Here is a 15,584-nt window from a genome sequence, read left to right as displayed (position 1 = left end):
AGCTGCTTGGTTACAAGCCATGATAGACTTTGCCTTTAGTGGGAAGATCCCTCTGATGTAAATAGGGAGGAAAGATCTACATCTAAATAGATATCAGAAAAATGAATTATCAATCACTAGGTATAGCATCAATTACTAATTTTTTTTACAACATTCTTTTTCAGAATATAAGAAAACAATGTCATTTCAAAAGCAAGAGAAAGAAGTTATTGAGACAAATTTTAGAAGTTATTAAAAAAAACAGGATCAGGTAAAGAACAGGACAATTAAAACTACAGTTAAAGGAAAACACAACTGCATAATAAATATTCAAATCATAAAATCATATAAAATAGGGAAATCTCCCCCTGCAGAAACATATGAAGGGAGGAAGTGTTAAAATTACGACGAGAATGAAGACAAAGGATGGAGAAAACTTGGGCAAATTAACATGTGTCGCGGTTCCTTGTGGAGAGTCCTTTGGTGGAGGAAGAGTAGAGGATTGCTTCATTAACCGAGGACAGAGCTGCATGGCCTGGTTTGCAAGCTCAACAAACTTACCAACATTTAGAGAAAATTCACTCAATCAGACTCACCAAGATTTTTATAAACTCTCTTGCTTTTCGATGGCAAATTTAAATACCCTAAAAATATTAAGACAGAAAATTCAGGTTACGAACAGACTAGTAATAACTTCTGCTTTTCCTTTTGAAACAATTAATCAGACAGACAAAAGTGTACAAAGTGAGACTTTAAATGGAAATGCTTGGGGACTAACAACCTTATGCCTTTCCTGAAAGATACTACTCACACATGATTATGTTACATTTATTGATACGGGGTGTGTGTGTGTGTGTGTGTGTGTGTGTGTGTGTGTGTGTGTGGTGCATGCACATCAATGTATGATCTTCTCAGTGCATGCATGAGAAGACCATAGCAAGGCAGCAGGTGTCTTCCTTTATCACTCTCAACTTGACTGCCTTGAGACAGGACAGCTCACTAACCCAAAAGCTAGTCACTTAACTTTTAACTAAATTGACAGTCAAGGGAACTCTAAATGTCCACTTGTCTCTGGTACTTAATGTTAGTGTTATAGACACAGGTATGCCGACTTTTTCATGGGTACTGGGGATTCTAACTCAGGTCCTCATGCTTTCAAAGTAAGGGTCATTACCCACTGAACTATCTCCCCAGGCCTGATGTTGTCATTCTTAAGTAAAAATGTTAGGTTCAATAGAAATTCATTTAAAATACTGAAAGTGATTGTCAAAATGGATATTGATTTAATTTTGAATGTTATAAAGCAGAATTTCATAGAAAGTTAACAGCATAAGTCATCCTTGTCCTATGACACATACAACTTTTACTAATAAGGTGAAAGGGAATATAGAAAATTAGACAAGTCCTCAATTCAAGGTATCACAAGATTTCCGTTTTTAACTCCAAAAATAGAAATACCTTAAAAATCACTGAGAGGGAGAAAGCAGATAGAGAGAGAGACAGACAGACAGAGACAGAGAGAGTGAGAGAAAGAATTTCAGAAGGGAGAGGGAGTTAGCATATAAGGCTCAGTAATGCTGCTCTCAAAATCCCAATGCCAGATATGGCATAGTTCCTTGTTAGTTATTGGCCAAGAGGCCCCAGGGGAGCCCAGTACCCCAGGCTTTTGCCTCTCCTCTTGGTTGTCCACCAGATCCAGTTGATAAGATCCTATTGTTAAAGACATCACAGGCAGTGGCTGGAAGATGCAGAGAGGTTCAGCTAGTTCTATGGAAACTTTCTCCCTGCTGGCTCAATTTCATAGAGACAGGTGGTGCTAACCAGCTGCTTCAGAAGACAAGCCATCAACATGGTTTACCCCACTGGGAACCCTCTGAACAACAATACCAATCCACCCGAAAAAACACACTTGGTGGAAGAGTGGCAGGTCTGTTGGGGGTGGGGTGGGTAAATGACTGCTCTCTCTGAATGGACTTGAGGCCCATTGTGAAAGAAGGAATTCATGTCTGTAATGTAAACCCAGCCAAAAATCCACAGACAAGGAGACCTAGATGAGATAGATGTTACTACTGTTGTTTGGCAAAATTGACAAGCTGCATTATAAACATCTACATTTATACCTATAAGCTAATGCTACTCCCAACCTCAATCAAAAGTACTGCTCATAGTACTTAGAATAAGTGATGGCTGAGTGCTTGGGACTAAATAGGACATTTATATCATCTCCTGATTATTCAGGAAACATTAAGGAAAAGTGGATGGGAAGAAATAAGACCAGGAGACAGGGAGAAGAACTGTGAAATACTGTCTTCTTGGCATGCCACGTCCAACGTAATCATGCTGTCACCACAGATGATTCAGTCTGCCATGAGCCTGTAGTAGACTGAGCCCATCAACAGTCAGGCATGGGTTAGAGGATCCTACCCCTCCCTACTGAATGATGCCTGGATAGAGGCAGACATTTTCTTTGCTTCTATTCCCATCGATGGACTCATCAGGCTTTGTTGGATAGTTACAAACATATGCTTGAAGAAAAAGAGACAAATAAATTGTACTTTATCTAATGAATTGGGATTGTTTTCTAACTTGCATTAACATGAATATTAATATACAGCAATATGTACACATGAAAAGCATGTATTTAAGAACTGTGTATAAATGTGAGAGCATGTGTGGACTACGCATATAAAGAGAAGATAAAATAACATTCTCTTTCAACTTGGCAAAAGAATTGAAGACACTTCACATACAATGGCAAAGTATCCCAAGAAACAATACATCATTAGCCTTCCAAAATATGTAAATTAATACAAAAACAATATGCTATTGTGCACACACCAAAATGCTAAATGCTAAAGACTCGTAAAGGGGGAATATTATTGAAGATGTGAAGCTTATGAAACATTTTTACACTATGGAAGAAAATGAAAAAAATGATACAGCAATTCAGAAAACAGGTTGATAAATTCTTATAATGAAAATGTGCACCTTATTGGACCATAATAGCTAATATCTAGATGTTAACCATTGACAGCTGAAAATGTATCCTCATAAAAGCTTGTACAAGCTCATAATAGCATGCTTTTCATAAAGGCCTACTTTTGAAAGAACTCATATGCCAATAAAGAAACACATGAAGAGTTGAGTTGTTGTAGTCTGTGTAATTTATTACACCCCAAGCAATAAATAAGAGTAAAGTACTACTACATAGACAAGTTTGATCAAGAAGATATAAAGGGCTAGAAAAATGAAAATAATCATTTACATAAAATTCTAGAAGAAGGATGTCTAATTCAGAGTATCAGGAAGGAGATCTGTGTCAAGTGGAATCAGAAGCAGGAAGGAAGTGAATTGCAAAGGGCCTAGGACATTTGGGGTATAGGAAATATTTTACATGACAATTGATATGATTTTTATGTATCTTATAAAATATATACATGTATTTTTCAAAATATGTCAATACGTTCAGCTAAATCTGTACATTTTGCTGCATTTAAGTTACACTTTCATAAAAAAATATTTTTAAAGAATATAGAATAGTAATGGTCCAACAATTTTCCAAGGACGCAAAAAATTAAAGCTTTTATTTATTTATTTGTTTATTTAATTTTTATTTCTTTTCAGGCAGAATCTCAGTTATTTCACTAAGATGGTCTTGAACGCCTATTCTCCGGGGTCCCCCAGCCTCAACCTTATAAATTCTGTAATTACAGGTATATACCACTATGTTAGCTTCAAGTCATCTTAAAATTCGAAAATAGGCCGGGCGGTGGTGGCGCACACCTTTAATCCCAGCACTTGGGAGGCAGAGCCAGGAGGATCTCTGTGAGTTCGAGGCCAGCCTGGGCTACCAAGTGAGTCCCAGGAAAGGCGCAAAGCTACACAGAGAAACCCTGTCTCGAAAAAAAAAAAAAATTCGAAAATAGCCCTAATATCAACCATAAACACATATGCACACACATAAACTACATACTCAGTCAACAACGTAAATTCAAAATTGTTGAATAATCACCTCACAAAAATGTATACCATAAAACAAGACCAAAAGAACAGAATTTTAATTATTATTGCTTCAAATATGAAAATAGAAGTATGGCTTATTAAATTAAAATAATAAAATCCTAGTAGTGATTATCCTATTAAAATATTAAGAAAATATAAAAACATCTGCTGACACAGTGTGAATTGTTTTTAACAATCATAAAAGTACTAATCATTTATTTTGTGTGTGACATTTACTTCTAACATAAATATGAGAATAGAAACTGAAAGAGTAAGTACATTTAGAATAATCGATATAGGAAATAAATGGTTTGTATTAAATAAGTAATAGCAATTCTGAACTGCAATTTTTAAAATAATGGAAATTTCAATTAAATTTCCATAATTACATTTACATTTTCCAATTCTTCTTTATTTTATTTTGGAAGCTTTTTCCTACCCTAACTGATTTTTGTTTTAGTTGGTTTGGGAATTTGCAGGGGGCAGGAGGTGTTTGTTGCTTTGGGATTTTTTGTTCATTTTGACTAGCTAACCAGGAAGGTTCTTTAAATCTATTTTAGGACCATCTCAATATTCAGTTGGCCTAGGCCTAGCTCTCGTGGCAGATACTTTTAGGAGTGAGGGACACACTAAGCATCCAATTTTTAAAGTACGCAGATTCAGTGGCATTTGATACAAAACTTTTCAATAACGGGACAGCATAAATTATTTTCAGCTAGTTTCAAAGCGGTGCTAGTGACTGTAGTTCACTAGTTTTTAAAAAAAATACAAGAAAGCAGAACAGAAGAAGGAGGATACAGAGGAAGAATTAGAGGAGGAGACCACAGGAAAGAAAATAATAAAAGACTGGAATAAAGATAAGGGATACATATTCACATAAAATAAATACTGAAGGGCAAGGGTATTTTACATAACAACAGAGAAGGTTTGATTAAATATGGAGATATATCATGGTCCAAATGTATTCAGGATTAATTCTACTAAAACTGCTTGCATGTACAGTACAATTCTAAGTTATGAACTTAGCCATAAGGAGGATGGGGAAATTTAGGCAAAAGACAAATGAATGCCAGACTACAGATAATGAAGTCTGATTACAATGATTTTTTGTGTTACCCATGACAAAGTCAAACCCATGAAACAGAACATCTAAGATAAATCAAAAGAAGTATGTAATATAATGTTTCAATACATCTATAAAGATCAATCAGGAGGATTCATATATACAACCTCTCTTTACCACTTATTTGTGGTGATAACAATGAAGATCCTCTTCTTATATGGTACTGCACAGTACATCTTTTTAGGTAATGCCCGCCTAATATTTAACAGATAAAACAGTTCATTCTTCGTATCTAACTGTACTGTTGTATCTGTTGGAAGACACCCCTCCCCCCCCCCCCCCCCCCCCCCCCCCGTCCACCCTTGTCTGTTATCCTCCAATGCTCCATGGAACCATCAGTCCATTTTCATCCTCTTTGAGACAAATTTTTCTCATTTATTTCACTTAACTGAATGGTGTTCTCGCCACTGAATGGAAGGAGGAGACAGAAGTGCTCTCTCAAACCGGGCGATGGTGGTGCACTCCTTTAATCCCAGCACTCGGGAAGCAGAGCCAAGCAGATATCTGTGAGTTTTAGGCCAGCCTGGTCTACAGAGTGGGTTCCAGGAAAGGCTCCAAAGCTACACAGAAAAACCCTGTCTCAAAAAACCAAAAAGGGGGGGGGGGGATGCTCTCTCATCTACTATTACAATCTTTGGCTTCAAATTCAATCTCACTTGACAACAGCTGAGAAAGGATTATATGCCTCATGACTTTTAGGGTTATATAAGCTAAGAATGCAGGAAGCCCAAAACTGTGTAGCAGAAAGCCACTGTGCAGATACATACATCTGTATTGTATATATGAAAACAAATTCATAGTGGTTAAATAATTGTACAATTTCACAATGTTTGGTTGGCGGTTAGTTATACATTACGGTAATACTACAACTGAATGCAGAGTTTATACTGCTTCCGGAGTGGCTGCTTGATTGAACTGTTCTCTACATGGACAGAGAGATGTTCATCATATTATAAATGGAAACACTTTCTAAAATTATATTTTAAACATTTCTACTCGTCCTGAAGTGTAGCACCAAATGTTTCCCTGGATCACTATTAATATTCAGTTATCTCCTGGAAACATTGTGGCCTCTGGGTTTTTGCCATAATATTCCTATTAAAATTTACATGGTGCTTTATTCAAATGAAGAATTGCAGTCCTCAGTGAGTGAGCTAGTAGATATAAAGGAGGGATATAAAAGGAGAGACGATGTGGTGGAAATTATTTAAATATAGTACTTATGCATGCAATTCTAAAAAATTTAAATTAAAAAAAAATTTACATTTTAACCAAATTCTTATGTAAACTATACAGCATAGGGCAAGGTCTCTAATTTTAGAGAAAAAAAAAAAGACTCCAAATCTCTATGTCTCAATTTTCTCAGCTATGACATGGAAAAGAAGAAATGAATTAACCTGTCTTCAATATGTGTCCCACAGGACTAAAACATGGGAATTCACAAACTATGTCATGAAAGTCAAATTTGGTTAGTAATCTAAGAATAATATCATATTTTAAAATTATTTATTTATTTATATTTTATGTGTATTTGGTGTTTTGCCTGTATATATGTTTGTGTGACGATGTCAGATCCCCTGGAACAGGAGTCACAACTTGTAAGCTGCCATGTGGATGCTGGGAATTGAACCCAGGTCCTCTGAGTCAGCAGCCTGAGCTTTTAACCACTGAGCCGTCTCTCTAGCCTCAACTTTCTTAATTTTAAATGAATGTAAAAGATAAAATGGTAATTTTTGTGATATTTAAAAATTATAACTAATTCAATAAGTTGAATAAAGCTTTGTGAACAGACCCACACTGCTCTGTTTTCATTGAGCCTAAAGTTTCATCCAAAGTCAGATAGCAGAGCTGAAAAGACACATCATTGACTCTGTGATCCACGAAACTTCAACTATTTATTATCTAGCCCCTAACAGAAATATTTTCCTAACCTTACTACAGAAACAATATTTTCTATCCTTATAACAGAAACAACCCAAAACTGCAAATTTTGCCATTAACAACTATAATAAAAATACATGTGCATATAATTTGAATACACATGTAGATAAATTCCTTTATATAATCTGTTTAGCTACCTTTCTACTTGTCTTGTAGTCTATAAATACTTTTTAAATGTTTTACTCATTGTAGTTTCCTGGAATATTTTTCCTTTTGTAGAGAGCAGACCTTGTCAATGATGTTCAGTGTTGACAAGAGAGACCAACTATAGATAGTATAAAAACGCAAACTGTGTACAAGCAGAACGGAAGATAATTAAAAGGAATAGGCTACTGAAAATCCAGCAAAATCTCCTAATTGATTGGAGATTGTTTTTAAATGAAAGAAACTTAAGTCTACATGTGTTAACAAAAGATCTTTTAAATTATAAAAATCTTTAATTTATTATTTCCTGTTTGTTGTTAATATCTAAAAGTTTTGATATTCTATTTTAGTAATCATCACAAATGAGCCAAACTTTTGACAGAAACAAAAAATATTTAACAATTATAACTCTATTTTCCCTGTTGAAAACTTAGGAAACTGGCTAATTCTAGTCAAAACGATAATCTCTGAACATCTGCGCTAAAGCATGCCAACTATGATATCAAAATTACTATGAACTATGATATTAGAGGATAACTAAGTCTGGTGGCATAGAGTTCAAATTTCTCTGTCTTTCAAGTCAAGATGCTGATACCATGAATCACAAACTTAAAATATCTTTTTAAAAGAACATCCCAGTGAGTAAAATTTACAATATAAACTATGCACTATTGCCTAGATTCTCAAATGCTTCCAAAAACTGTGATTAGTTCAAATACTCAACTGAAAATAAAAGCAAAATATTAATTTCTACTTGGTGTATTATGGTTTTTAGAGTGTGTATAGTCATGAATTTATAAAAGATATTTAATACATAAAGAAAATAATCTTTCACAAAATTCCACCAAAGGGCTATTATTCATCTCGACTTATGAATTTGCTACTGTTTTCATTTACAGAAGGTAGAATGGCTTGTTCAACCATAACCAACAACTCATTCTCCTCCAGGCTAGAACAAGACATTCATCCATAAAGCAGAAAGTCACATTACTAACATTAGTAAGCTTTATAACCATTATCAACAGTTCTCACTTACAACCATTGGACCATTTGGAACTTTCATTATGTGAAACAAGAAAAAGAAAAGTCCTTCTGTATTGATAATTTTCCTTTGCAACTGGTAAATTACCTATTCAATAATTTTTTCAAACATGAAAGCAAGTTTTATAGTAAGTCATAATTTTCAGACCTTGAACTAATTCCTTACTGCTTAAAAACTTCTTATCTTGAATGTTTCTACTTATTCCCTCTTTGAATATTTGTTCTCTAGCTTCTAATCTTCAGACAAATGAATACAACATAGAGCTCCAGTTTAGTAAACACATGCATATCTATATAAGTGCACACACATAACCCTCTTAAAAGCAATCTGGTTTGGTATAAATACCATAATCGGCAAATTTTTCACACTACAATGGCATAACAGAATACAAATCATATTAATTATTTTATGGGCATTTTAATGATAAGTGATTAACAAACATCTTACCAAGTCTTATCCAGCACATCAAACACAGGAAAATGTATATTCTCATTTGGAATCAGAAACTGTAAAAGAAACACTGGGATTCACGAAAAAGAAATTCTATAATTCATTAAGGTTCTTGGTGGATAGGATGGTCTCTGTCGGGTGAGCTTTCCTGTAAAAATGACTTTTGCTCCTCCCCCATCCACAAAAGGTGAGGGAGTGGGGCTGTCTCCTACTGGCTTGTGTTAGGAGATCATGTTTAAGCCGGAGACTCTGTTATAACTCACAAATGTTCAGCTACACAAATAGTATTTAAGGGAGTGGGAAACCTAATTGTAGATGTCTTTACTCCTTAACCTCATGATTTCAGAAGTGGCATGGGAGGATATGTTTATGGAAAGCATACTTAAAAAGTATGTTACTAGAATACCAGAAATAGAAAGTCAGGGAAAGTTTTGTTTTATCATCATTTTGATTACAAACTAAATTCTTCACAGAGGTACAAATCAATAACAAAATCCACACCCATGAAGCTGTCCAGCTTTTCATGTGTATGTCATTATGCATCTAAAAGATAGCGGCTATTTTAAATGTTAGATTCTAGCTTGTCTCTTGGAGCTAAAATTTGAAAAGGAAAAATATTTTTGTTTTTAATATGACAAACATTTAAAAATTATTACTGGTTTTTTCTTCACATGCTTGTTTTAGTTTTCCTCTTATTTTCTTTCCCAGAAAGAATGTTGAGAAAGCAAGAATAAGCAGTAGCTGTTCTACATACACAGATCACAACTTCAGAACAAAATTCCTTTTAGAAAACACATGCCTTGGGAAAGCTTCAATGATACAGTGAAAATGGACTGTTTGTTTTACATCGATTAACAGACACTAATCTGAAGTCTTTAGAGATATGCTTTAGAAATCCCCAAACATGGGATACTTATTTTGAAATTGGGGCACGTGACTGCTGATAAGCCCTCATTAATTTGAAGTGTTTGACCTTTAGGAGTTTTATTGAGACTGTTTTTAGGAATGAATTCACTATATTTTGTTTTGTGGTAATAAAAGAATGTTGACACCCCCACCACACTCAGCTGTTAATAGCTGTATATCTCAAAAAGAAAAAAAACCAGAAAAGTGAATAGCCATGTTATTTGGGAAGGGAGGAACACAGTGTATGCAGTACATGGAAAACATGGTTTTAAAAAGATTATACTTAATAGACTAGAAGAAAACTCTTTCCTAAAGACACAATTTATCTTTTCTTGAGACTCATTTTTCTCTGTGTAGTGTTGGCTGTCCTGGAACTAGCTCTACAGACCAGGCTGACATCTAACTCATAGAGTTCTACCTACCTCTGCCTTGAGAGTGCTGGGATTAAAGGTGTGTACCACCACAGCCTGAATTTACACTTTTGTTTCTGTTCTTGTAAAGTGAAAGTATCTTACAGTAATATTTTCATTGCTATCATTCTGACCCCATCATATGAGTTTTAGGTTTCAGATAGTACAGTATTTAGCAGAGTTTCAAAATATGAAATGTCATCCCTTCATTATCATATAATTTTCTTGCTTTCAACATGAGAACATTGGGTTATTAATGCCTAGTAAAACATCAGCAGATGATAATATAATATGAAATATGCCAATAGGTTTTAGTAATATCTGTGTATTTATTTTATTCCTACTCAGACATACTATATGAGAGGGAGGACCTTATAGATACATGTACAAAATAAGCAATGTCACAGAGCAGGTTGTGTTGATCATATTTTACAAACATGTATGGTTAATGGATCTCTGTGCAACAGGCATGCTTCTAAGCACTTGAACAGTAGTTATAATGGCTAAGTAATATTAATTTAGTAGATTGCTTTTCAGAATGTACGTTGGGAGAAAATTTTATTTAATCTATATAAATTCTGTTTAAAATATTTAACAAAGGCTGGGAGGTAGTAGAGTCTGTTAGTAGAGTATGTACCAAGAGCATGTGCCAGACTCTAGGTTTGATCCCTAATACCACATAAATGCGTATGACTGTGGTCCACTGTAAACCTTGCAATTAGGAGGAGGAGATGGGCACAAAAGAAGTTTAAAATCAACCATGGCTACATTTCAAGTTTAGGCCAGACAGTGACAAGATACTGTTAAAAACATAAAAAGAATTTTTAAAAAAATTGTTAGCATCTGACTCAGCAATTAAACATCCAAAAGACATTGCTACAGAACTGCAAGTTCTTTCCATGCCATAGTAAAATCACACATGCACAAAATTATGAGAACAAAGTGTTCATCTCAGAATCATTGCAGTAGCACCCAAATGGAAACTATAAATGTCTAACAAGAAAGAATTTCTCTAATTATGTGTACTGTGGAGATTAAATAGTATGTAAATATTATAATTCATGGTTGTAGAAAACTTCCATTAACAAGTTTTTCCATTCATTAATTCATTTATCTGTACATTCATTTACACAACTTTTACTAAGTGCTGTCTGATATCCATAGACTTAGTTGTTGAAGATGCACTGTGGAGATGCTTCTTTTTTCAAGAGGTACCTTTTCAACAGGTATTCACTATATAGTCACAGGTGTGTCAGGATCTGATTAGGGTGTGGTGATATTGTGTCCCCCCAATATATGTGTGTCCTAATAAACTTATCTTGGGTCAGAGAACAGAAAAGCCACTAGATAGACATAGAGGCCAGGAAAGGGTGGCACACACTCCTTTAATCCTAGCCTTCTGGAGGCAGAGATCCATCTGGATCTCTGTGAGTTCAAAGCCACACTGGAAACAACCAGGCATGGTGGCACACACCTTTAATCCCAGCACTTGAGATCTCAGGTCTTGCTTGGGAAAGACACATGCCTTTAATCCCAGGTTATGGCAAGAGGCAGAAAGGTATATTAAGGTCTGGGGACCAGGAACTAGAAGGTTTTTTTTTTAAGCTTTTAGCAGAAGTTCAGCTGAGATCCATTTGGATGAAGATTCAGAAACTTCTGGTTTGAGGAAACAAGATCAGCTGGGAAGTTGGTGAGGCGAGGTTAGCTGTGGCTTGTTCTGTCTCTCTGATCTTTCAGTGTTCACCCCAATACCTGGCTCCGGGTTTGTTTTTATTAATAAGACCTTTTAAGATTCAGGTTACACTCGAGTGCTTATGTTTAATCATACAATAGTAGTTCACAATAAGGAGGGTTTGAAAATATAACAAGAGAATTATGCTACTACACCTGTGGGGCAGTCAGCTATTCTGAATTTCACAATAGAGACAATGCCAGCAGAACACACTTCCTGGGCTGAGGTGCTGAAGGGAAATTAGACATTTGTGTATCTATCTATCATCTATCAATATATCTATCATCTATCTACCTACCTATCTCACTAGCTGTTTGTTTGTCTAAATTTGTATATTTATATACATAAAAATTCTTATATATTCATATTTATCCTTTGATATGTTTATGCAAGTAGAAGTATAAAACATTCTGGTAAAGACTGTAATTCTTTAAAGTATATTTCATGTGCTCTCGTTAAAACTTCATATGTTTCTAATGGGGCTAATAAACACTGAGATCAAACTCTATTTGGCATTTCCTAGAGTCATTCACTCAACATGAGTTAGAAAATACAATGTACTTACATGAAAAAAATTACCTGTTGAGATCTAAGTCTGAGTAAATATATAAGTGCATAAGCTTAATCCAGAATGGTGAATAAGAACTCTGAAGAACTCAAAAACTATAAAGACTAAAACTGTATGTAAAGCCAGAAAAGAATAGGGCCCATTAAGACACTAGGAATATTCACATATGTATAGAAAGAATAGCACCCATTTCATATAATGATATAATACCACCACTAGTTATTTAGAAACACAAAGTTTTATAATGTTCACAGTTATATGTAAATACTGAATATGTATAAATGTTAAGAAGAAAAGATCTTGGTTTGGATTAGATTTATTAAGTAAATACATATAAATATGTAAGAGATCTACACAGATTGGAAAGTTTCAAGTGCTGATTCATTTGATAGTGCACTTACTTCTCTTACCCTCTTGCTGTACTGTATTTATTTTGAGAATAAAGGAAAGAAAGAAAGAAAGAAAGAAAGAAAGAAAGAAAGAAAGAAAGAAAGAAAGACAATATTTATAGACTTGAGAAGTAACACCCAAGGGAACTACTAAAGCTACCGGAACCTGCATTATCTAGATAAGGCCTGTCTCTCCAACTATCCAGATTTCTATAGTGACCTTTGTTCTGGGGACTAAAAACAGTTCCTGACACCTAAGAAGCAATTCAAAAACTAAATACTGGATGAAATAATTCATTTGATCCAATCCATTCCTTAGAAACAATCTGAATTCCAAAGTCAAGTTACTTGCCCAACTCACACAATTAAATATGTCAGAGTTAGAGAAGAAATGAAGTTTTCCTAAAATGTATCTTTTTATTAAAATACTTTTATGCAATATAGTTTGATGATGTTTTCTCTTCCTCCAGCTCCTCCCAGATCTTCTCCAGCTCCCTACCCACCTAACTTCATCAACTTCATGTTCTCTCTCTCTCTCTCTCTCTCTCTCTCTCTCTCTCTCTCTCTCTCTCTCTCTCTCTCTCCATATTTGTGTGTGTGTGTACGTATGTATGTATGCATACATGAATATCAACAAAAACTAAAAAATAAATTAAAAAAAAACAAGTATGACAAAAAATGCCAAAACAACAACAGCAAAAAAGCCCACAAAAAGGGAGTTTGTTTTGTGTTGGACAATTACCCTTGGTCATGGGGCCTGCCCTGGAGTGTGGCTGATATGCCAATGACAACTACATTGGAGAAAACTGAATTTCCCTTTGCTAGCAGGTATTAATCACAAATTGCTTCCTGGTTAGGTGGAGGGCCATGTCAACTTCCCCCTCTCAGTGCTGGGATCCCATCTAGCTCAGACCTGCGTAGGTCCTTTGCATGCTGCTACAGTCTCTGTGATTTTCCTGCTTGTCACTCCTGTGGTATACAGACGCTGCTGTTGGCTTGGAGCCATCCGCCATCTTTGGCTCTTACAATTCTTTCTCCCTCAACGATCTCTGAGCCTCAACAGGAGGGATTTTTGAAGACATCCACTTTAGGACTGACTGCTGTCAAGTCACTTAACTCTCTGCACATGGCCCAGTTGTGGGTCTCTGTGTTAATTCCCATCTACTGGAAGAAAAAGTTTCTCTGGTGAAGACTGAGTGAGGCGCTGATCTATGGGTAATAACAGTATGTCATTCAGAGTCAGAGAGTTGCAAAATAAAAGTAGGTCCATAAGCTATCCAATCGGGTTCTTGGCCACTTTAGTCATGTCAGGAATGAGTCCCGTCTCATTGGGTGGACCTTAAATCCAATCAAAAAGTGGTTGGTTGATCCCATGACATTTGTGCCACTCTTTTTTTGTTTTGTTTTGTTTTGGTTTTGGTTTTTTGAGACAGGGTTTCTCTGTATAGCTTTACACATTTCCTGGATCTCGCTCTATAGACCAGGCTGGTCTCGAACTCACAAAGATCCGCCTGCCTCTGCCTCCCGAGTGCTGGGATTAAAGGCGTGCGCCACCACCACCCAGCTTGTGCCACTCTTGTACCAGTATATTTCATGGACAGTTCACTGTTATAGGTCTCAGGGTTTATAGTTGGGTAATATTGATGATTACCTTTTTCCTTACTCTACAGAGTAAGTTCCAGCACCATGAATGCTATTCTGAAAGGGTGAAGCTTCCAGCAGGGAAACCAGCTCAACTTCTGTGTGTTTGATGAGGTAAATATTGTCTTCAGCAATAGGATCTAACCATCAAGCTGTGAAGAACAACCAATAGCCTTGGCAAATGCTATTTGGGATAACAGGTAGAGATAGATCCCTGTGGCCAATGACTCAACAAGCTGTAACCCATCCCTGGACCTGGGAGTTTTACTTGGTGGCAGAAGATGTCTAGTTGGAGTATTATCTCTCCTATTAATTAGTGACTCTATATAAATTTCTTTCATATATGTATGTATATATTTTGGAAGGTTCTACAGTAGTAGGTTCCCATGGGTTTTTCAAATGCTTTCAGCATTCCCCTACTTCCTCTTCACTCTGCTCTTTCCCCTTCCCCATTTAGCACTCCTATTCTGGTTTCTCCTTTATCTCTCGTGTTAACACCATATTCTATTTTTCTTTCCTTGGAATATTCTCTCTTCCTTCTGGCTCCATACTAAGTATATGTCTCTGTGATTATTCAAATTGTAGCATACATATTGATAGCTTGAAAACTAACACCCACACATGAGAGAAAACACACAATAGGAAACATTTGTTTTTGTGTGTGCCTGTGTGTGTGTCTCCTTGGGGTTTTTTGTTGTTTTTTTATTTGTGTGTGTGTGTGTGTGTGTGTGTGTGTGTGTGTGTGTGTGTGTTACCTCACTCAGGGTGGTTGATTCTAGTTCCATCTATTTAGCTGGAAACTTCCTAATTTCACATCTAGCAGCAGAATAATATTCCGTTTTATAAATGTGCCACATTTTCACTATCTATTCATCAATTGGTGGACACCTAGACTATTTCCAATTTCTATCCATTATGAATAGAGCAGCAATGAACATGGATGATGTCGTAGTTTAAGGTACTTTGGGTATATTCCTAGAAGTATAGCTGGATCTTGAGGCAGATCTTCCTAAGAAACTGCCACACTGATTTCCATAGTGGCTGAGACAGTTTGGACTCCCACAAGCAGCGGGTAAGTGTTCCCCCTTACCCACATCTTTGCCAGCATGTTCTGTCATTTGTCTGATTGATCTTGGCCCTTTTGTCTGTGTTAAGATGAAATCTCAAAGTAGTTTTAATGTGCATGTCCCTCATGGCTAAGGATGTTGAGCATTTCTGTAAGTTTCTCAACTATTTCCTTTTCTTTAGAAAAGAGTA

At 35.8% G+C, this 15,584-nt stretch overlaps 1 protein-coding gene across 1 annotated transcript in view; it reads right to left on the bottom strand.

The window, feature by feature from the left end:
• Window positions 1–8,844, bottom strand: part of Lipi (lipase I) — a 37,289-nt gene extending 28,445 nt beyond the window's left edge. Inside the window, exons 1-2 of the mRNA XM_059277526.1 lie at window positions 8,679–8,844; window positions 576–623 (exon numbers count right to left, since the gene is read on the bottom strand). Of these exons, the coding sequence (XP_059133509.1) occupies window positions 576–623; window positions 8,679–8,724 (94 nt within the window). The 5' untranslated portion in view covers window positions 8,725–8,844. The remainder of the gene's footprint in view (window positions 1–575; window positions 624–8,678) is intronic.
• Between the last annotated feature and the right edge of the window lie 6,740 nt (window positions 8,845–15,584).

Source organism: Peromyscus eremicus, chromosome 12 (assembly GCF_949786415.1).
Source record: "Peromyscus eremicus chromosome 12, PerEre_H2_v1, whole genome shotgun sequence".
NCBI classification, from domain to species: Eukaryota; Metazoa; Chordata; class Mammalia; order Rodentia; family Cricetidae; genus Peromyscus; species Peromyscus eremicus.
Note: the sequence above shows the minus strand (reverse complement) of the source record. Positions and strands in the feature narration are given on the sequence as shown.